Source organism: Astyanax mexicanus, chromosome 6 (genome assembly GCF_023375975.1).
Source record: "Astyanax mexicanus isolate ESR-SI-001 chromosome 6, AstMex3_surface, whole genome shotgun sequence".
Taxonomy (NCBI): domain Eukaryota; kingdom Metazoa; phylum Chordata; class Actinopteri; order Characiformes; family Acestrorhamphidae; genus Astyanax; species Astyanax mexicanus.
The window spans coordinates 52,945,809-52,971,292 of record NC_064413.1 but is presented as its reverse complement, the minus strand read 5'-3'; the positions used below and the strand labels follow the sequence as shown (position 1 = coordinate 52,971,292).

General features: G+C 37.4%; 1 protein-coding gene across 3 annotated transcripts in view; it reads right to left on the bottom strand.

The window, feature by feature from the left end:
* The window catches only part of dpp6a (dipeptidyl-peptidase 6a), a 615,874-nt gene that overhangs the window by 141,205 nt on the left and 449,185 nt on the right, over positions 1-25,484 (bottom strand). For all 3 annotated transcript variants that reach the window (XM_049480880.1, XM_049480881.1, XM_049480879.1), the window contains one exon: positions 9,847-9,961. In XM_049480880.1, the coding sequence (XP_049336837.1) occupies positions 9,847-9,961 (115 nt within the window). The remainder of the gene's footprint in view (positions 1-9,846; positions 9,962-25,484) is intronic.

The window sequence follows — 25,484 nt, the reverse complement described above, 5'->3', positions numbered from 1 at the left end:
GGATCTCTCGTGTATGAACTCTGGACTGTCTCTCGTTTATGGTATGGTTTTGTCTACATTGCTCTGGTTTCTGGTGATTAACTGTTTTCTGTATCAACCACGTATTACATCTGTTTATGTTTATAATAAACATATATTTTTATCAGTATCTGCACGTGTCTACAATTCTGTGCTCATCATGACACTGAACATATTTCCTGCATATATTAATAATAAAAAGAAAAACTACCTTCATATATTTATCACAGTGAAGTACAGTTTATTACTGCAAAAAAATATACAATAAAATAAATAAAAATAAAAATCAGTAGCAGAATATTTTTTTAATGACATTTTCTGGTGACGCTGTTTTTTAACATTTATTTTTAACAGTGTAAAAAGGGAAGTAGAGCAGAAAAAGAGAGAGAAAGAGTGAGCATATAGTGAAGATGCAGGCTCTGATCATATGAATATGTTAATAATAAAAAATTACCTTCATATATTTATCACGGTAAAATACAATTTATTACTAAAAGAAAATATGCACCAATTTTTTTAATGTAATTTTCTGGTGACTCTGTTTTCAACATTCATTTTTAACAGTGCAGAGAGAGAAAGAAATAGAGAAAGAGAAAGAGAGACAGAGAGAGGGCTCTGAACATATTTACTGTATATATTAATAATAAAAAGAAAAAATACCTTCATATATTTATCACTGTAAGATACAGTTTATTACTAGACGAAAAAACGCAATAAAATAAATAATAAAATAAAAATGTGTGCAAGGATACCTTTTAAATGACATTTTCTGGTAAGAGAGAAGAAGAGCGGAAAAATGAGAGAGAGTGTGATAGAGAGAGTAAGAGAGAGGGCTCTGATCATATTTATATATTAATAACAAGAGAAATTACCTTCAAATGTTTATTCCTGTAAAATACAGTTTATTACTAGAAGAAAATATGCAACAAAAATAAATAATATAATAAAAATCAGTGGCAGAATATTTTTTAAATGACATTTTCTGGTAACCCTGTTTATAACATTTATTTTTAACAGTCTAGAAAGAGGAGTGGAAAAATAAGAGAGAGACAGAGAGAGAAAGGGAGAGAGAGCTCTGATCATATTTATATATTAATAATAAAAAAGAGAAATTACCTCCATATATTTATCACTGTGAAGTACAGTTTATTACTGCAAGAAAATATGCAATATAATAAATAATTAAATAATAATCAGTGGCAGAATATTTTTTAAGGGACATTTTCTGATGACCCTGTTTGCAACATTTATTTTAACAGTGTAGAAAAAGAAGTAGAGTGGGAAAAAAATAGAGAAAGAAAAGAGAGAGAGAGCTCTGATCATTTTTATATATTAATAATAAAAAGAGAAATTATCTTCATATATTTTTTCACTGTGAAGTACAGTTTATTACTGCAAGAAAATATGCAAATTTGGAATCAAATAAATAATAAAATAAAAATGGGTGGCAGAATAGTTTTTAAATATCATTTTCTAGTGACCCTGCTTTTAACATTTATGGTCCATCTCCGTGTTTCCATCTTTCCCTATGCTTTTCTGTTCTTCTTGCCATGTGTTCTTCTTGCACGTGGCTCTGTGTTCTGTTTGTCTCCACCCCTGTCTTCAGTGATTCCACCTGTGTTCCTTTGTAACCCCGCCCCCTTGTTACCTGTCCCCGGGTGTTTCTTGTTTCCTGTCAACTTCCGTATAGATATATATGTTTAGCCCCTTTGTTGCCTGGTCGGTTCTTGTATGTTTTCTCGTCGTTAAGTTGCTCGTTTCATGTCTCAGTTTATTTCTTGTTTTTGTTAGTCCTGTTTGTTTATTCATCCTGATTTTGGTTTATTTCTTTTTGATTTAATATACGCTCTCTGCGTCTCCCTTGCTGCAGCCTGACAGAAGAACTGACCAGGGAAAACAGAAACTTTAAGGGGCTTTATGTATTGAAGTAGACAAGAAACAGGAAACACCTGGGGACAGGTAACGAGGGGGCGGAGTTACAAATGACCACAAGTGGAAGCACTGAAGACAGGGGTTGAGACAAAGAGAACACAGAGCCACAAAATAAATATAAAAAAAGCACCCCCTACAGCCTGAAAGTTACTGTTTTTTTTTTGTTTTTTTTTATTTTTTGAAAAATAAGTTAATAATCAATACCACAATAAATCAATGTATTTTTTTAAACACTATAGAGAGAAAGAGAGGATGAAAAGAATAAAAAGACGCAGAGAGAGAGATAAAAACCGAGCAAGGGAAAGTGTAGAGAAATGAAAAAGTGGGAACAATAGAAGAAGCAGGGGGCGAGAGAGTAAGAGAGATAATGGAAGAGAGCGAGAGGAAGGAAAAATGACAGAGAGAGAAAAGAGAAAGAAAGACAGTGAGAGTGAGCGAGAGCTTCAGCTATTTTCTCTCTCTAGGCCGTTCCCCTTATTCAACCAATTAGCTGTCAGTGTGTCAGTCAGCTGTCACTGCTGAATATGCTCACACCCCCCCTCCCTCCCTCCCCACAGAGAAACAACACTACCTGAGAAAAGAGAAGAAAAGCTGACCCACTTTCAACTCCACCAGTAAACGACTCCCATCATACCTGCCCACATCATTACAGAGAGAGAGAGAGAGAGAGAGAGAGAGTAGAGGAACACCAGGTGGTATAAGGAAGTGGCACTGTAGTGAGGTGTGAGGATACACTGAGGAGTAGTGATCATGTAATGAGCATGTAGACAAATTGTAGTGAAGATGTGATGTATAGTGCTGAGGATGTAGTAAGGATACAACGAGGTATAGTAAGCCTGTAGTGAAGTTTTAGTGAGGATGTAGTAGTGACATTGTGAGGTGCAGTGAAGGTGTGATGTATAGTGCTGAGGATGTAGTGAGGATACACCGAGGTATTGTACAGATAAAGTGAGGATGCAGTGAAGATGCTGAGAGCTATAGTGGTGAGGATGTGGTGAGGACGTGGTGAGGATGTAGAGAGGATGTGGTGAGGATGTAGAGAGGATGTAGAGAGGATGTAGAGAGGATGTGGTGAGGATGTAGAGAGGATGTAGAGAGGATGTGGTGAGGATGTAGAGAGGATACAATGAGGTGTAGTGAGGATGTAGTGAGGATACAATGAGGTGTAGTGAGGATACAATGAGGTGTAGTGAGGGTGTGGTGAGGATGTAGAGAGGATGTAGTGAGGATACAATGAGGTGTAGAGAGGATGTGGTGAGGATGTGGTGAGGATACAATGAGGTGTAGAGAGGATGTGGTGAGGATGTGGTGAGGATGTAGAGAGGATGTAGTGAGGATACAATGAGGTGTAGAGAGGATGTGGTGAGGATGTAGAGAGGATGTAGTGAGGATGTAGTGAGGATACAATGAGGTGTAGAGAGGATGTGGTGAGGATGTGGTGAGGATACAATGAGGTGTAGAGAGGATGTGGTGAGGATGTGGTGAGGATACAATGAGGTGTAGAGAGGATGTAGAGAGGATGTAGTGAGGATACAATGAGGTGTAGAGAGGATGTGGTGAGGATGTAGAGAGGATGTGGTGAGGATGTAGAGAGGATGTGGTGAGGATACAATGAGGTGTAGAGAGGATGTGGTGAGGATACAATGAGGTGTAGAGAGGATGTGGTGAGGATGTAGTGAGGATACAATGAGGTGTAGAGAGGATGTGGTGAGGATGTAGAGAGGATGTGGTGAGGATGTGGTGAGGATGTAGAGAGGATGTAGTGAGGATACAATGAGGTGTAGAGAGGATGTGGTGAGGATGTAGAGAGGATGTGGTGAGGATGTAGAGAGGATGTGGTGAGGATACAATGAGGTGTAGAGAGGATGTGGTGAGGATGTGGTGATGATACAATGAGGATGTAGTGAGACTGTAGTGAGGATGTAGTGAGGATACACTGAAGTAGGCTAAGGATATAGTAAGGTTATCACCTACAGCATTTTCCATGTTTATTTGAAAGGTTTCAAATATTACTATATTATTATATACAGTATAACCACTGCTTTTAATAAAGAACCTACAGTAAAGAATACATTATATGAACCACTGTGTTTAATAGCGTATTTAATAGTGTTTTAAGAGAGTTTAGAAAAGGGATTTTGCTAGATTTTGTAGCATTGGTGAGGTCAGGAAGTTCAATGATCTTCACTCTACCTCATCTCCAAATTCCCAATTTCATTGAGGTTTAGGCAATAGTGAGGATGTATTGAAGTATATTGAGGATGTGGTAGGTATGTATACTCTTTTGGTAGCAAATGTCTGGTTGGGTTAAATGTGTTAAATGAGTCTTTGAGTTAAGGTGGGGGTCTTTGGGAAGGACTTTTACTTTCCAAAAGCTTAAAAAAATGGACCAGAGCATCTGACACATATTAAAATCCCACAGCCCTCAGTGTCCATGAAGGAAAACATGGACTGCTGTAAAGAATGGAGCCCAAAGGACTGTTCCCTACTGGCCTGTTTGATACTTACAGGTCAGACCTTGAGCGTTAACAAGCTCGATTTAAAATACACTCGTGACCTCACCACACAGGAGGAAAACACTCACTAGAGGATTCCCAACGTGAACAAAGACCTTAAATCAAGGGTAAAGACATGCAGTGCTGCATCCTACTGCCAGACGAGAAAATCCAAGAGCAGTGACCAGATGAAGGGTCAGGATGTAGAACAGACGCCAAAAAAATCCAATGACTGGACTAAATACGCCATAAAATTAATATTCTAACAGAAAAGGGTACTAGCTTCTGTTGTATCCAGTATTCACCTTATTTTACTTCATTGATTTAGATAAAAATCTCTATTATAATAAAAACAGTGAGAATAAAGGTATACAATTAGTACTACATGCTCAGTTAGAGGGAGGCACAACACAAAATGATGGGTATGTTGGTAATTTGTAGCAACATAGGTTATATACATAGGTCCACATTCTTCTGAAGAAGAGGAGCTGCATCTGTGGTTGAATTTAAACGATTGATCCAATCATGCATACTTACAGACGCACCAATTTTGTCTGCTTCATAAAAGAATAACAACTGGATTTCCTCTGCAGACAAGGGTCAGAGCAGATTAAACAACAGATGCCAAAGAACACATTAAAACTGCTATTCAAAATTGAGTGTATTACAAAGAGTTTAAACTGCTTTTGTTGGAGTCCATGCAAGACCTTTTACTAAAGTTTAGAGCACTGCTGTGAGAGATTGATTTGCATTCAATGACAAGTGTATAGGTAAGGTCAGGATGTTGGATGATCACCATCCCACCTCATACTCAACACCCCAACACTTCCCTTCCAAAAGTCTGGGATGGAGCTCCATCATTCCAGAGAACACAGTTATATGGCTCCACAGCTTAATGCTTGATTGCCATGTCTGTCATTAGGCATGAAACAAATAGGTTGCGCTGATGCTGTAAAAATAGAGTTAAACTTTAGGAATATGCACAGTTCAGCCTCCTCTGCTGAGGTGCATAAAAGCGCCACGCTGTTAAGATACAAATGTGCCGAAGTCAGAGCTCACCCAGCTCTTAAAGGTAATGACAACTGGCACACTGATTGGTTTATTTCATGTTACGTCCAAATTAACGAATTAATGAAGAGAATTAGTACATGCTTTGTGTGCATTTTGAGCCGTGCAAGGTGTATAATTTGTGCCCTCAAGATACCAAAGACACACCGAGACGGCTTCACTATGCACAATTGACTGGTGCCCCTAGTGTAGGGGTATCCAAACTACGGCGAGGTATTTTAGAAATAGAATGAAAGTTGCCCCGCTGTTAAGCAGGTTTTTATAAAGTGAGATTCAAAGTTTGAACGCTAGGTGTCAGAAACGGGTCAAAGAGTCTAAAAGCGGCGAGAGTGAAGTTTTAGCGCAGAAACACGGGCCAAAAAGTCTAAAGCGGAGAGGGTGCGCATTTCTAGCGCAAAAAAACAGCCAAAGATTCTAAAAGTGGAGAGAGTGCGCATTTCTAGAGCAAAAAAACAGCCAAAGATTCTAAAAGTGGAGAGAGTGTGCATTTCTACCGCAAAAAATGGGCCAAAGAGTCTAAAAGCGGAGAGGGTGCGCATTTATTGCGCAGAAAAACGGGCCAAAGAGTCTAAAAGCGGAGAGGGTGCGCATTTATTGTGCAGAAAACGGGCCAGAGATTCTAAAAGAGGAGAGAGTGCGCATTTCTTGCGCAGAAAAAGGGCAAAAGAGTCTAAAAGTTATTAATAATTAAGAAGTTTAATATTACGAGACATCATGAAATGAAACATCAATTTGAAAAATCTTAGTTTACACAACACTGTCAAAGATAAAGATAGTAAGTCAAGTGAAATGGTGTGTAAATGAAAATTATTATTAAAGTATTATTTAAAGTGGTATATTTCATTTTTTTTATTACAGAGTCTGTGGCCCGTGACTTCAAATATATTTCTCCTTCTGGCCCCCAACAAAAAAAGTTTGGACACCCCTGCCCTAGTGTAAAGTCTTCCCAGAAGGGTAATACCTGTTTCTGCAGCAAAATCCCTCCAGACGGCCAAATGTGCCATGAACTAACCAACCTGAACCAACCTTGACTGTCAGATCTCTGCTCTCCAGCATTTCAGTGTCTTCACTGACGGCTCTACTCCGATACTACAATGATAATCAATTGAGCCTGGTGATAATCTCCTCATCTCCACTGAACCGGTGTTATTGTTCACTCGAGGGAACGACGTGGGGTAATTGTCGTCGACAGGGCAGATTAAAGAGGAAGACTGATCTGTGCTCTTAATAAAGAGAGCTGTATTTAACATCAGTAAATGTAGAGATGACACTGTAGATTAGTGGAGCTGATGGAGTATCACAGTTCTTCAAATCAAGTCATAACAGAGACCCTTTATTATCTGAATTACATCCCGTTCAGTTAAATAATATCAAAAATGTGACGTGTGTACTTGAGGGAACCGGGCTAATGATGTGACAGTTTACATTTCATTTGATATTTTGATTTTGTTTGAGTGTCATTTAAAAAAATGCATATATTTGACTAGCAAAATGAAAAAAAAAAATCACAAATTACTTAATTTGGTAAAAAACAAACAAAACAAAAAAATGATATACGCCTTATCTGGGCTCACTCCCTTATTTTTTTTGCCCATTATCCTGGTCACTAATTCACTCACTAATATGACTAATATTTATCTGATCAACTGATTCGTTCACTCACTGGGTGATTTGCTGATTTGTTCAATCACTGAGTTACTGACTGACTGACTCCCTGATTGACTCACTGATTGACTCACTAACTAATTCACTGACTGACCGAGTCACTCCCTGACTCACTCACGGACTTGCTAATTTGTTCAATCACTGAGTAACTGAGTGACTGACTCAGTGATTTGTTCAATCCCTGAGTTACTGAGTGACTGACTCACTGATTGACTCATTGATTGACTCACTAACTGATTCACTGACCCACTGCCTGAATGAGTCACTCCCTGACTCACTCACAGACTCGCTGATTGGTTCAATCACTGAGTTACTGACTGATTCACTAATAGACTCATTGACTGACTCACTGACTGATTTACTGACTGACTGACTCACTTTCTGACTCACTCATATACTGAAACATTCACTCACTATTCCTCTGCTCTCTCACTGCTTTGTTCTCTCACTGACTCACTGACTGACTGACTCACTGAGTCATTCAATCACTGACTCACTGATTCATTAATTCACAGACTCACTAACTGACTCACTAATTTGCTTACTGACTGAGTCACTGACTTACTGATTGCCTCCCTGATGACTGATTTACTGACTCACTCAATCACTGACTCTTTCTTATTTTTCCTAGGTTACTTTAAAACTCACCCACTCACTTGTGTATGAGCTCACTGACTTATTCACTGACTGACTCACTAATTTATTTAATCACTGACTCACTCCCTGCTTTACTAACTCACTGCCCCTTTCAACTGGTTACTTTAAAACTCACCCACTCACTCTTTCATGAGCTCACTAATTCACTCCCTTACTGTTTTTTTCATTCACCAGATGATGCATTCACCCACTAATCTGATGCTCATCTGCTCACTCACTGCTTCATTCTCTCCCTGACTCACTCACTGACTCGCTGATTCATTTATTCACTGACTCATAAACTGACTCACCAATTTGCTTATTGACTAAGTCACTGACAGCTTTACTGATTCACTCCCTGACTGATTCACTGATTCATTCATTCCCTGACTCACTGTTTTGCTCACTAACTGAGTCACTGACTGCCTTACTGATTCACTCCCTGACTTACTGACTGACTCACTGCTCCTTTTTAAAGTGGTTACTTTAACACTCACCCATTCACTCATTTATGAGCTCAGTGACTAACTCACTGATTCACTAACTTATTCAATCACTGACTCACTGATTCACTCACTCACTGCTATGTTTTTAACTGGTTACTTTAACCTTTGCCCACTCACTCTTTCTGAGCTTACTGACTTACTCACTGATTCACTCACTGAATCACTAATTTATTTAATCACTGACTCAGTGATTCATTCATATACTGACTCACTGACTGACTCACTGGTTTGCTCACTGACTGACTCACTGACTTATTCGTTAATTCAACAGTTCACTAAATGACTCACTAAGTTGCTTACTGGCTGAATCAATGACATACTGAGTTGCTCCCTGACTGACTGACTTAATGATTCTTTAATTCACGGACTCACTAAATGACTCACTAAATTGCTCACTGACTGACTGATTCGCTTCCAATTACTGACACCTTTTTTACCTATGTTATTTTAACGCTCACCCACTCACTTGTTTATGAGCTCACTGACTTACTCACTGATTCATTCACTCACTGACTGACTCACTAATTTATTCAATCCCTGACTCACTGTTCCTTTTTAACTGGTTACTTTAACCCTTGCCCACTAACTCTTTTTGAGCTTACTTACCTAATCAATGATTCACTCATTCACTCACTCACTGACTCACTGACTGAATCACTAATTTATTTAATCACTGACTCAGTGATTTATTCATATACTGACTCACTAACTGACTCACTGGTTTGCCCACTGACTGACTGTTTCTCTTCCAATTACTGACCCCCTTTTTTACCTACGTTACTTTAACGCTCACACACTCACTTGTTCATGAGCTCACTGACTTACTCACTGATTCATTCACTCACTGACTGACTCACTCATTTATTCAATCACTGACTCACCAATTCAATCATTGGCTGACTCACTAACTGAGTCACTGATTTGCTCACTGACTGACTTACTGATTCGCTCCATGACTGATAGATTCACCAATTTATTCAATCACTGATTCACCAATTCAATCATTGGCTGACTCACTAACTGAGTCACTGATTTGGTCACTGACTGACTTACTGATTCGCTCCATGACTGATAGATTCACCAATTTATTCAATCACTGACTCACCAATTTATTCATTCACTGACTCACTAACTGAGTCACTGAATCACTCCATGACTGATACATTCACCAATTTATTCAATCACTGACTCACTGCTTTATTAATTTACTGATTCACTAACTAGCTCACTAATTTGTATATATACTGTGTATATAAAAACACACATATTGATTATATACCACTGTAGTGGAGAAGCATCTAGAAGGTCCTCAGTGAGAAAGTTAGAGCTCCTGTCTGAAGCTGGAGGAGAAATGTGGATGTTGTTCTGTTATTGACATGCAGCGTAAGCACCTAGACTGTTCCCTCGTGTCCCTAACCCTGTATAACGAGGGCTCTGAGTGAGTGTGTGTGTGTGTGTGTGTGTGTGTGTGTGTGTGTGTGTGTGTGTGTAGAGGTCTGTATATAAGTGAACTGTGGCCTCTGTACCTGGTGTCAGCAGGATGACGGAGGTGACAATTAAAGAACAGATGACCAGAATGACAAGCAGAGCAATCGCTATTCCCTTCCAGTTCCTCTGCGGAGGGTTACTGCCCACCAGCTCCTACAGACAGAGAGAGAGAGAGAGAGAGAGAATGCAAATTAGAGGCTGCTCAAGGACAAATCAGTGTAACACACTATGTACTGCGCTCTCAAGGAGAAAATCAGCCACAGGCCAAAAACATCAACAAGAATTTCCCACAGTTAATCGTCACCGTTACACAAACACCAGCCCCATAAATCTGATATATGAGGGGAAAAAGGGGGCAGGAGAAGCTCAACAATACAACAGTAATATGTTATATATAGTAGGTCCTAAACATATTCTTTAAATGGTCAGTTTGTGTTGGTCATCCTTTAGTCCTTTATCATTGCTCACATGACTAAGGTGATTAAAAACTCCAGCAGCACTGCTGCTGTATCTGATCCACTCACTGTACCACCAGTTCAACACATAATAACACCTCATACACCACCACCATGCTAATCACTGCTAATCACTGCTGTATCTGATCCACTCACTGTACCACCAGCACAACACACACTAACACCTCAAACACCACCACCATGCTAATCACTGCTGTATCTGATCCACTTACTGTATCACCAGTTCAACACTCACTAACACCTCGTACACCACCACCATGCTAATCACTGCTAATTACTGCAGTATCTGATCCACTCACTGTACCACCAGCTCAACACACACTAACACCTCGTACACCACCACCATGCTAATCACTGCTAATCACTGCTGCATCTGATCCACTCACTGTATCACCAGCACAACACACACTAACACCTCAAACACCACCACCATGCTAATCACTGCTAATCACTGCTGTATCTGATCCACTCACTGTATCACCAGCACAACACACACTAACACCTCGTACACCACCACCATGCTAATCACTGCTGTATCTGATCCACTCACTGTATCACCAGCTCAACACTCACTAACACCTCAAACACCACCACCATGCTAATCACTGCTAATCACTGCAGTGCTCAGACTAACCACTTACCAGTAATGGTATAGTTACTTTGAAAAAGTAATCCGATTACTGATTACTCCTTAAAAAGTAACTTAGTTACTTTATGGATTACTTGATTTTAAAAGTAACTAAGTTACTTTACAAGTTACTTTATTAGTTACTTTCAGCAGCTGCAGACACCACCTGCCGCCGCCTTAACATAAACACAAACAACAACCAGTTTTGCCAATACTCCCTTTATTGTAAAATGCATTTTTAACAGCAACAATGTATCTCTAGACATTTAAAGTTGAACTATTTCCTGAAAAAATAAGTTTTTTAATCAAAATAAAAGACCATTTCTCTTGAATTAACTTAACATAAATTATTTTTTTATATAAAAAAATAAAATATGGTCTTTCTTTGATTTCACTTAACATAAATACTTGTTTTTATAAAAAAGAAAAATAAAGAAAGTCTTTCTTGACCTGAAATATTTAACACTGTAAATCTGAACATTGACCTTGTTGTTCTCTGCAGGGCAGCAAAGAGTGGTTTTATAAAACAGAACCGTGTATATGGTCTAGACCAGGGATCACATATATGCGGACTGCGGTCCGGACCCAGACGTTGTCCAGTGCGGACCCAAACCAGTAAACTACTGAAAAGTATTTAATTTTGACAGCGTTCATTTAAAGAGTCAGAACGTTTCTTGTCTTTACGGTATGTGCGCTCTGCGGCACAAAATCTTCAAACGCTCTCCTCTGCCAATCAGATGTGTGCAGACCGCTGCCCTGGCTAGTGAATTGGGACGCGGCCGGGAAAAAACGCCCGAGAACTTGCGGAAAAACGAGAACAGGCGGAAATTAAAGACACGCCGAGCGCGAGAGAGAGAGACAGGGGAGGATTGTAAAGGTGACGGGAAAGGGAGCGGTGTGTGTGTGTCTGTGTGTGTGTGTGTGAGAGAGAGTGAGGTGGAGAGAGAGAGAGAGAGAGAGAGTAACGCACAGTGACTTGGATAAGTAACTTTAATCTGATTACTGGATTGGAAATAGTAACGCGTTAGATTACTCGTTACTGAAAAAAAGGGTCAGATTAGAGTACTGACATCACTGCCACTTACCACCAAATAATAGTGTGCAAAAGCATATAGAATCAGTATTTAAATTTTTCCTACATAGTAAATGAATAAGGGAGTGATCCAGACTATGAAGGAACACATATTGAATCATGTAGTAACTTAAAAAAAGTGTTAAACAAACCCAAAAATACTATGTGAAGCATTTAGGTGCTCTTATCTGGAGAGCTTAACTTGTGGTTTCAGAGGCTGGTAACTCTGATGAACTTATCCTGTACAACAGAGGAAACTCTAGCTCTTTCTTTTCTTTTTCTGGGGCAGTCCTGATGAGTGCCAGTTTCATCATTATAACATTTTCGATGGTCTTTTGTCTGACCATTTCTTAAAGTATTTTATTTCCTTACTTAGTTGATGCTTCTCATAATCTGGATTAGAACATTACTCAAATACTCACTATTCACTGTATACCTGTAACTCTACCTCTTCACTACTTTACTTTAACTGATGCTCTCAAACACTTAAGAGACAAGAAATTCAAGTAATTAACTCTTGATGAGTTCAGCACAGCTGTTAACTGAAAGCCTGAATTCCAGGTGACTCTACCTCATAAAACGGACTGAGAAAATCCAGCAGAGATGTGCATATGTTTTTCTCCATAGTTTGGATTACTTTTGTGTCTAAGCATGCACAGGATATATTGAAAACACAAATATGGAAAAATGTTGCAATACATTATGAACTATTAGAGTTAAACATTGAAAATAAATGGAATACCAGAGCAACCACTTTTCAGTCAACACAAAAACAATTCAGTCTAGGTAACACATAGCAACAGCTAACAGCTTAGCAACAGCTTGGAGATGGGTACCACTTCAATGGGAAAACATTCTGACACTTTAACAAGAACCAAACTGTGATGTTCTAGACAATGACTGGGTCAGAACATATCCAGAACATTAGGCAGGTCCTGTAAAGTACCCGGTCAGGTACCTGGTTCAAGGAAATACAACATAAGACTCTTATACAAACTCTATACAAACATAAATCTCACCTCACGACTTAAAGAACTTAAAACTAAAGCATCTGCTGTAATGTTAGTCTTGATGCCAGATACGTATGCACTACAGGACATCTTCAGAGGTCTTGTGGAGACTGAACCTGTTTTACAGGCATAAGGAGGACCTACACAGAACTGGACCAGTGGTTTAACAGGCTCTGATGTTAGAACCCCATTCCTGAGTGGAATTTCGGCAGTGAGGAAAAGCCTGAGGGCCTTTTTGACTGGGAGTAAAATTCAAGGCTATTAAGTCGTTACTACACTTCATGTTTAATGTACTCTGAGACGGAATAGCAGAGCTGATTTCAGGCAGATTTACCCAGTGGAGATTAACCCACACTGAACAGATTCATTAATATACTATGTTACATCAACTCAGCTACAATCAAGCTCTAATTTCATCTAACTCTCCTTCAATTTTATTATTATGCTCCTTATTTTTAACCTGTTTTTCAATACTCAGAATCCCACATAAGTGAGAAAACCATCACAGAGATACAGATGCTATTATTATTATTACTATTATTTGGGTGGTGGGTCTTTATTATTATTATTATTATTATTATTATTATTATTATTATCAGCACTGCAGTGATTAGCAGTGATTAGCATGGTGGTGGTGTATGAGATGTTAGTGTGTGATGTGCTGGTAAGGGTTTTCGATATGGCCCTAAAATAATAATATAATATTTTGGGGTACTTGCGCGATAATTATATTTTTGGCAACATGACAAAACATTAAAATAAAGAAAAAAATAATTTTAAGAATACACTACAGCAACAAAATGAATAAAATTACTTTATTTTATGTGGGGATATTATTGTAACATATTGCATATGATATGATCTGGCACACTCCAGTTAAGATCATTGATCCAACATGTCATGATACTAATAAGGCACTCAAGTAAGATTTTGTGGGAAAACAAAACTGCACTGACTTTAGACTTGATAATAAAACACAGTGGATCAACACCAGCAGATGACATGTCTCTCCAAACCATCACTGATCATCAGTAAATTTTACATTTCATTTGTAAATCAAGGGAGCAGAGTCTGGAGGAAGAGTGGAGAGACACACAGTCCAAACTGCTCGAGGTCTAGTGTGAAGTTTCCACCAATCAGTGATGGTTTGGAGATGTGGATTTTGGAGATTTCATTTTCCAGCAGGACTTGGCACACTGCCAAAAGTATTAATTGGTCTTATATAATATTATAATTTTCAGAGACACTGATTTTTGGGTTTTCATTGGCTGCTAGACATAATCAACAACCAAATACTGTGAAAATACAAGGGTTGGACAATGAAACTGAAACAGCTGGTTTTAGAGCACAATAATTGATTGTGGTGACGGACAGTTCTGGTGGAAACAGGAGAGTTGAGGTGCACATTGAATTCTGCCGTGATTTGATCAGCCGTGGTTTTATGTTTTTTGGATACAATCCGGGTTAGCACCCGAACATCCCTTTCAGACAGCTTCCTCTTACAGTGTCCACAGTTAATCCTGTTGGATGTGGTTTGTTCTTCTTGGTGGTATGCTGACATTACCCTGGATACCGTGGCTCTTGAAGCATCACAAAGACTTGCTGTCTTGGTCACAGATGCTCCAGCAAGACGTGCACCAACAATTTGTCCTCTTTTGAACTCTGGTATGTCTCCCATAATGTTGTGTGCATTGCAATATTTAGAGCAGAACTGTGTTGAGTGCCCTGCTTACCCTGCTAATTGAACTTTCACACTCCGCTCTTACTGGTGCAATTAATGTGCAATTAATGAAGATTGAACACCAGGCTGCTCCAATTTAGCCATGAAACCTAAAATCCGACACTAAAAAGAGACAGGTGTTTCAGTTTCATTGTCCAACTCCTGTATGTGAAATATCAGAAGATGTAGAAATCTGAAGAACAGCTAACAGCTAAATCGTTTCTAAGACAAATGAAAGACATTTTTTTGTCCATTATGTTACACAGCCTGACCCCTGACATCACAGCCCGAGGTATTCATTAGGCTAAAGCGAGCCTGTCGGAGTGGAGGAGCTGCCACTGCTGCTGCCACTGCCGCAGGAGCTGCCGCTGGATTAGCCCGTTAAAGGATCAGCTGTTAGTGACCTTGCTGTCGTCCTAATTGAATGGTGCTGCAGACATCATTAGCCCAGAGATAACAGCAGCCAGGTCCTGTTTACTGCCACCGATATTCAAAAGACTCATTATAGAGAGATTTCCCACTCAGAGAGAGAGAGAGAGAGAGAGAGTGTCCATCTCTCTTTCAGATCATTTAATCAGAAAACACACACATTATCTCCAACAGCGCTGAACACAAGAGCTCGGTTCTACCTCACACTCCACCGTTATTAACAGCTCTAGTGTTATAAAGATCACCAGTATCTGCACAATACTCCCCTAGTGAAAAAAAGTAGATTAAAGTATACTAAGCATTATTATGCTATAGTGCACTAAAGTGTTCTTGTGTCCACATTATTATTAATCAGTATATTTAAAGAGTGATAAAATTGAACAACTATTTTTTTTTATACTTATTATACTTTAATTACAGTATAAAAATAGTACAAAAGTCTTACTTAAAGTAAAGTGTACTTAACTGTACTAAAATGGAACTATTATAAATATACTTTAAAAGTAACATTTAAACATTTAAACTACTTCATGTCCAGTATGTAACCCCGTATTTTAAATATGCTTACAGTAAAATTATAATACATTTAATAAGTGGAGTATTACAACTGTATCACTATTATTATACACCAGGTATATTAGAGTATATGTAATAAGAATTGATGTTAAATATATGTGATCTATTTACATTAGAGTACAAATATGCTTCTTGTTTCTCTATTTTGTAAGTAGCACACTTCTAGTATACTTTATATGTTGGGTATGAAAATATTTTATTATTTTAATGTACTGTACTACAATTTTACGCGTTACAAATTAAATTAAAATTTTAAATAAATGCAGTAATTTAATTTACTCTTATCTAAAAAGTTACATGATACATTGTACTTTAAGTGAACTACTGTAACAGTTGTTTTTAACATACTTTGCTAAAAATGTACAAAAGCATATTTGGAAATAAGTATTTTAGAAGTACGTCCTTCGCAATAGTCTATGTTTTTTAAATACACTATATTGTACTTTTTAAAAAGCACGATCAAAGTTTACTTTAAAAAATTTGAAGAAATCATAACATTAATGTATATATATGTATATATATATATATTTTAAGTAAGTACATAAATCTGTTAGTATATTTACAGCATACTTAGACATCTCAATATGTTTTAGGTACAATTAATTATATATTTTTTTCACCAGGGTCTGCTACAGCACAATACTCAAGAGGCAAATTATATACTGTATAAATTAATGATAATCTTTGTATACTTCAATAAGTGAATTACAATAATTTTCATTATAATAATTAATTTAATTACAGCTATGTTTTTAGCTTTTCATTCATTTATTATATTGATGCTTTCCTGAATTCCTCAACTTTTTACATGCTACTATTATTTTTATTAGTATTTTCCTTTTCATTTTACTTTGTTTTGTGTTATCTGTAAGCTTCAATCAGTGGTCAGAAGAGCTCGTCAGACAGCTTTAAAATCAGGGGAAACAATTGCAATAGCACTAGTTAATACTGTTTAATCATTACAAGAAATTTACAAGAACTAATAACAACTACTGTCTCAATTTACTATTATTTGCAATGATCTTAATTATTCAAACTTAAAATTGTTTAATGATGTCTAACTATTAGTCTAAACAATGTTTAAATACAAAACTTTTGAGACATTACTGAACCATTTGACTATGTTTATCACTGTTAATATAAATTCCCACAGTATGCAGATAACAATATTCATAATAGCACACCGGTCAATTGCATATCACGCATTTAGGGCATGTCAGTATATCTTTGGTATCATGAGGGCTCAAAAAAAAAACTCTGAATTTGGCGCGTTCATATCTTAACAGTGTGGCGCTTATGCGCAGCTCAGCAGAGACAGATACTGAGCTGCCCGTTCACACTGTGAAGATACACCAGCAGCTCATTTAATGAAACAGGTCTGAGTTTTTATTCGATGTCAAAAAAGCCCTATAAAGCTATTATTTTGAGCATTTCTTGATTCTGTGTGGCCCCTGAAGCCTGCGGTTCTGCTGGCTACAATGCATGATTATACACAAGTGGGAGAGATCAGTACTCAGGTGATGACGAACAAGAGCACAGTGTGACAGTGGAATAGTAATGAAAAAATAATAATAAAGTAAATAAATAAAATAATAATAATACTTACATATAAGTCATTTAATCATTTAAAAGTAAGCAGAGTATTAAGTATTAAGCATTAAATAGAGGTTAAATATTTATTTGTGATATGCACCTATTTTTCAAAACGGTTTTATAAAAATTCTATAATTATTATTATTGTTCTATCACCGCTTTTCACTTTTCACCAACTGTTCATGTTGATCATGATTGAATACTGTGTTGAATTATTTAATGATATAAAAGCATATTATTTTCACTGAATAAACGGCTTCACTCTGCTGCTGCTGCTGCCGCTTTTGTCTGCAGTTTAGTTCTGCTGAAGGTAGCAATTAAAAATGTTTTAAAATCCATGTTTAAATGAGCACAGGAGCATCTGAACACCAACACAGATGTGCTAAAAAAATCACAAACAATGTTAAACACATAGTAGCATCAATGATTTACCAGATTGATGTGTTATTTAGGCTAACGATAGCTGGAAACCATTACATTGCATTAAGAAACCTGTTTGATGTGGATGTGAGGAAGAGCTCAGATGTTTTAGATGCTGCTAATGAGAGTTGAGTCAGTTTTAGCAAATAATCAATAAACTTACAAAAAAGAAGAGAAAAGAATGAGATGAATCAGGATTTTAAAGAGACAAAACTCAACAAATGAGCTCAACAAACCAATAAACCTCTTTGTTGACTATAGGGATTAATCTAATGGAAGAACCAACTTGTTGGGTCTTTATTTTAGTGATCTATAGCACATCGGTCAATTGTGGTATCGTGCCGTTACTAAAAATACGCCTTGTGCAGCTCAAAACATGCAAAAGGCATGTTCTAATTCTCTTAATTAATCATGGGTGTGGTTAATGTTGGGCGTAACATGAAATAAACCAATCAGTGTGCCAGTTGTCATTCCCTTTAAGAACCAGATGAGCTCTGACTTTGGCCCGTTCGTATCTTAACAGTGTGGCGCTTTTGTGCATCTCAGCAGAGACAGATACTGACCTGCATGTTCACGCTGTGAAGATACACCAGCAGCTCATTTAAGGGAACAGCAATGTTGTTTTATTCTTTATTCTGTTTATTGTTGAGTTAAAAGTCAAGTTTGGCAAATAATTGGTTGATATTTGCTAGATATCTGACCCAGTCGGCGACTAGGAGTCAGGAGCAGTGGCTACATACTTTCTTTGATTTTACCAAATTGAAAACCTCTGGAATATAATCTAGAGAAAGATGGATGATCACAAACCATCAAACCTCAAGCTGAACTGCTTGAATTTTCGCACCAGGAGTGAGTAGCATTTAAGTTATCCAAAAGCAGTGTGTAAGACTGGTGGAGGAGAACATGATGCCAAGATGCATAAAAAATTGGTTATTCCACCAAATATTGATTTCTGAACTCTTAAAACTTTATGAATATGAACTTGTTTTCTTTGCATTATTTGAGGTCTGAAAGCTCTGCATCTTTTTTGTTATTTTACCCATTTCTTCTTTTCTGCAAAATGAAACTGAAGTGGTCTCTCGTTTTTTCCAGAGCTATAGATAGATAGATAGATAGATAGATAGATAGATAGATAGATAGATAGATAGATAGATAGATAGATAGATAGATAGATAGATAGATAGATAGATAGATAGATAGATAGATTTGAAAATATCCTTAAGTGCAGTCACCACAAAGGACCATTTAGAATGTCATGATGAAACTGGCACTCATCAGGACCACCCCTGGAAAGAAGGAGCAAAAGTTACCTCTGTTGCACAGGATAAATTAATCAAAAATAAGAGCACCTAAATGCTTCTTCAGAGTATTTTTGGTTTGTTTAACCCTTGTGTGGTGTTCGGGTCTGTGGGACCCGTTTTAATTTTTCATCAAATGATACTAAAAAAATATTATTTTCTCTAACTCAAACTCATTGGCATTGGCTCATTTTTTGTGAAAAACATATATCAAAACACATTTTCGATAAACACACACTGTACACACCGCCCCTTGAGTTTAACTGATTTTCTTTTAAATTTTATAAAAAAAAAACAAACAAAAAAAAAAGAGTAGCACTTTTTGAAAGAAATGTAACATAAGAAAGGTAAAGGGTAAATATTAACCATGTAAGCTGTTTATATTGCTTGCAATTTAGGTGAAGCGAGCATGTGTAAAGCATTTTAATGTAAAATTGCTTAATTTTGCTGAATTAAATACAAGTAACAAAGTAAACGAGTAACAAAAATATGAACACCACACAAGGGTTAACACTTTTAAGCTACTACATGATTCCTGATATATTCCTTCATAGTCTGCATTACTTCACTCTTCATTTACTATGTAGGAAAACCTTCTTAATCTTCTGGATTGTGGAGCTTTTGGAAACTCAAGGTCAAATCCACTCATTCCTCTTTGTATCAGTCATACAGATCTATTGTATAAACCTGAACAAAGCCAGACTTTAGGTGGTAAATATGTTTTTCTTTTTTTGTAGCTATGAAACATCCCTTCATCCATTATTCTGATTAGCAATACATCCATACAGTTGATCATTTCCAGGGTATAACTGTGTAAATGTAATATTTCACCGCTCTATTCCTTTAACACATTGTTTTCTCCACTTACCCTGCCCTGCACGCTGTCGGAATGACAATCAGCAGCCCTGCATATATTCAACATGAGTAGCCCTGTTTTAATATGGTCATCACAGGAAATGAATTATGAATTATGGGTCGACACTGGAGGGCACGCTGGAATATTTATGGGGGAACAGAGTCGTGTCACAGCCTCAGTGTTTTGACTCAGACACGCTAACGCACGCACACACACACACACACACACACACACATGGGTTAGGTTATGGCTGTGGACCAATGTGCAGCAGAACTGTGGGTATGAATATTGACTGATGATTTCATAATTAGCCAAGCGGTACGGCTGCAGAGAGCTGATTTGTCTTCTACACACACACACACAGATGCAACACACACACACACACACACATGCAACACACACACAAACAAGGCACACTTGTTTATTATACATGCTCGGCAGCAGAGCAGGTAAACTCAGCAGTGTGACAAACACACACAGACAAATATGTGCAAAATGTGCACACACTCAGATCGTCTACTAGGGCTGCACGATATTGGAAAAAAAAACTTTACATTGCAAATGTTCTTTTTTTTGACGATATATATATCCCAATATTAAACAATGCAGGGCGTCCATGACGTCACCAGCCCCGCCCCCAACCGCACCAATCAAGAGCTGAGTCTCAAAGCGCCGAGCTCTCAAAATAAAACCAGGGGAAAACAGCAAAACAACAATAATCGGCTCTTTAATCAGGCGTTTAAATGGCTTTTTAAAAGGTTAATAAGAGCGTTTTTCTGTTTTTCTGGGATTAAAAGCGTGAATTCAGCTGTAACTGGAAATATCTGCGCTGAAAAACTGTGCTGGACTGAGGTGCACAGCTTTCAACATGTGGATGGAGGCCATGCAGTTATCTCATGTTTAGAATATTATCTAAGACCATTTTAGTACTTTTGGCAGTGTGGGCAGTGTGCCAAGTCCTGCTGGAAAATGAGATTTCCACCAATTAGTGATGGTTTGGAGAGACATGTCATCTGCTGGTGTTGATCCACTGTCCAAAGTCCACAAAAAACAATTACCATGGCTCAGAGTGATCCAGAAGACTAACGTGCTGCCTCTATGATCAGGAGATCGCTGATTAGAATCCTGGTCATGCAGCTTGCCTTCAGCTACAATTGGCCTTGTTCTCTCTCTGGGTGGGCACACTAGATGGTGCTCTTTCCCCTCATCACTCCTAGGGTGATGTCGATCAGCACAAGGCTGCGTCTGTGAGCCGATGTATCAGAACCCACTCGCTGCGCTTTCCTCCGAGTAATGCTGCATCAACAGCAGATAGAAAAGAGGCGGAGTCTGACCTCACATGTATCGGAGGAGGCATGTGCTGGTCTTCACCCTCTTTGTGTTGTCCATCACTAATGATGGGTGGGACAATTGGTCTAGCTAAACTGGAAGAAAAAAAATGGGAGAAAATTAGAAAAAACACTCAATACACTCCACACTCTTCTCAGAAAAACTGAAGATCTCTCTCTCTCTCGCTCTCTTTCTGTCAGTCTCTCACTGCACAGATCAATTAGAGTAATCTCTGGACGCCGGAGAGACGTGTGGGTGTAAATTTATGAGACAGAGCTGGGGACTGGGACCACAAACAGCCCGAGGTGCAGAAGAAGAGTCGAAAAGCCTCAAATCCACAAATATCCAGCCTTCCTGCGGGATTATAGCGCAGCCGTACCCCACACACACCTCTCAACACAGCCCATAATAATGTGACATTATGACACGCGGGATGAGCGAAGCTCCTCATAAAAATGCCTTCTGTCTGAGAGGAAGTGAATAAAACCGTCCGGCTGGTGTCAAAAAAACACCCAATCTCTCTGTTTGCTGCCAGCGGCGACACAACACAAAACATTTACACATTTACACACAGCGCTTTAACTACCAATCAATAATCACCTACCACCAACCCAACGGCTCTGAACAGCTCTAAATAGTGACCACTAGCACCACTAATTTCACTTAACCCTCACACAGCTACAGCCCTGTCACTTTCCTCACTTTCACTATTCCTGAACACTAAAATCATTCAGACTATTAACCCTTAAAACCCTACGGACGAATTTTCCCTCCAAAATCACACCTTGTGTTCTCAGCTTAATTAATCAGGAATCTCTTCACACATAAACATAATCCATATATGTTAGAAAGGGCGGAGCTTACTCTTTCTAAAAATAGTGATCACATCCCAGTGTGATAAAGCTAAATCTACAAGAAACCCATTGAGAAAAACACCTTAAAAAAGTGAAAAAATCTCCTTACCCAACCAATATTATTTACCTTTAGTGCTTCAAACATATTTATATGATGTTTCATATAAACCAAATAATATCAGTAAATAAAGACTCAAAAGTGTCCACAGAAAAAGAAGTGTGAAACTACCTGCTTTACTCAAACTAAAGCTAGGTATGGTGTGCGCACTACTTAATATAGTTTTTATTTTACTTGCACATTTTTACTTAGTAGTTATTTTGCACAAAACATTTTTATTTATTCAGACTAAAAAGTTTATATTTTTGTATATACTGTAGTTTTCTTTGTGTGTCCTGATCCTCAAAATACTGAAAGGCATAGGCTGCTCTGAGGGTCAGGTTTTTAGTATCTACATGTATCCTAGAGGTGTGATTATTGGTTATCAAGAAAAATAAATAACTCTGCCTGATGCTGTTTCTCCATGTATTTTATCAAAGTAATAATTAATAAATCATGTAATGAACTCAAATCATCAATATTCTTATGCTTTCAAATCATAAACACTCTAGTCTAACCATTTTTAAACAGATATCTTAGGTGTGAATATATTTAAAGTCTATACATTCAAAAATAAGTAAAAAAAAAAATAAAACAGGCTTTTGGTAAAATTTTGACGAAAACATGATCAGTTCCAGGAAAATATAACAATTCTGCTTCCTTTTACATTTTAAATGATTATATTTTTGATCAGCCGTATGTCTTCTGGAGTAAAAGAGATCAGGGCATGTGTCTGTCTGATATAATTACTGTGTTATAAGACCTCAAAAAGAGGAACTGAAAACAAAAACAAAACAGCCTAGAGTTCAAAGGGTTAAGCTCTATCCGGACAGAATTAATTTCTCAGGGGGGCGTCTGTGAAAAATATTTCACACTTCTACTCAGTGATAAAACTCCTGCATCCGGACTGCAATTGAAAAAACAGGCGGACCAGTGAGTTTTTAGGTTTCGGTTTTCTCATTCACATGACATCACGGCGTTCAGTAGCTCCTCCATTTCCACTTACTGTTGTGTTTTTAACATTGATCTCTGGGGGAAAATGAATATTTACAGTGTGTGGCAGTGGACAAATAGCTATTTTACAAAACGCGAGGTAACGAAACTCAGAGATGTGCGTCCGGACAGGACTAAAATTACTGGAGGACCACGGAGTTCAGAGAAAAACAGTAGATAATTCAGCCTGTAATTTTCTCAGAGGACGTCTGCAATGTTATTTTATTTTATTTTCACATGAACAAGTTTGCAGAGCCTATTTTATTTAGTAAAAGAAATACAATGTAGTTCACTGCCGAGTTTAGAAGGTAGATTACTTTTAATTTATGCTGAAATTTAGGCACTTTAAAATATTAAAATAATTAAAAATGCATAAAACTACCATTAGATATTACAATGTAATATTATATAGTGTATTATATTATAAAGTATTTTTTCTAAAACAAAACAGGGACACAATTTTAAATGTTTTAAACTAAGAAAAATAAAAAAATAGAAAATCTGATTTTTTTTTACTCATACATTGACATTACCAATAAATATAATATAATAATTAATTACATTGCATTTCCCATCAACCCCTCCATATGCACACATGTACATGACTCAAGAGTCTCATTCGGTTTCAGACGAGCAGACGGTGTTACATCACATAACCGCTGTCTTACAAGAGCTGTTTTGATGTAACATCACTCTTTGATGTGCAAATGATTGACACTTTAGGATCATGCAAATTCAAAGCCACCCCCCCCTCCCCCAATCTATTTCTGTCAAACGATCAAAAACATGCAAACATGTAACAAGCCTGGATCTTCTTTAACCAAATAAATGACTTCATAACTGTGAAGAAGATTATTCGATGTTCCTGCCATAGAAAGCAATGCATCACCCTGTTATGATATACTAGTGCATCTCAAAAAAATTTGAATATCATAGAAAAGTTACTTTATTTCAGTAATTCTGATCAAAATGTCAAACTCAAATATATTATATAGATGTATTACACACAGAGTGATCTATTTTAAGCGTTTATTTCTTTTATTGTTGATGATTATGAAGCTTACAGCCAATGAAAACCCAAAAGTCAGTGTCTCAAAAAATTTTAATATTATATAAGACCAATTGATACTTTTGGCAGTGTGGGCAGTGAGCCAAATCCTGCTGGAAAATGAAATCTGCATCTCCAAACCATCACTGATTGGTGGAAACTTCACACTAGACCTCGAGCAGCTTGGACTGTGTGTCTCTCCACTCTTCCTCCAGATTTATCCCTTGATTTACTTTAAATGAAATGTAAAATTTACTGATGATCAGTGATGGTTTGGAGAGACATGTCATCTGCTGGTGTTGATCCACTGTGTTTTATTATCAAGTCTAAAGTCAGTGCAGTTTTGTTTTCCCACAAAATCTTACAGCACTTCATATCTTACAGCTTCCCTCTGCTACTGACAACTTTTATAGAGATACAGATTTCATTTTCCAGCAGGACTTGGCACACTGCCCACACTAACAAAAGTACCAATTGCTCTTATATATAATATGCTAATTTTCTAAAATACTGATTTGTGTGTTTTCATTCCTAATTTCATTCATAATTATCAAGGAGGTCTCGGAGGATGTCTGAGAAAAACACGTACATGGTCGTTCTGGATGGGAATAAAATTACAGAGGACCCCCTAAAAAAGAGTAAATTACCCCAGAACCCCCTGAGAAACTTATCCCACCCAGACAGGGCTTTAGTGACCAGGTGTCTCAATATTTTCTCTTATATAGTGACTTTTTTTTTTTTTTTTTTTTTAAGATCAGCAGCACTAAAAACTTGGTAACACTTTATTATAAGGAACACAAATTAGGCGCCTATAATGTCTTTTTTATTATTTGCTTAATAAAGCCTTAATTAGACATTTGTAAATGATTTATTCACTACTTATTAGGTTTTATTCTGTGTTGATCAGTGTTATTGGTGTTTAATTAGGGGTCTGTTATGTGGAAATGATTAATAATGGCTGTATTAGTTCTTATAGTGCACAGTAAACAGATTATTAAGCATAATAACTATTAGCTAATTCTACTTGTTATTAGTGTTTTTATAATTGGCTGCAGTTTGATCTTTGTGAGTTTGGCGAGGTTATGGCTGTGCTGGAGTTTAATGAGTTAATAAGGTGTTAATAAGGGCTTAATAAGTCACTAATAGATCAAGAACTTTACTATATTCTAAAGTGAGGTTCTGTTCATCACTAATTAGACACTAAAAAGAACTGAATAAATATTTAATCAATCACAGACCCCTTATTAAGCACCAATAACACTTAATAACACAGAATA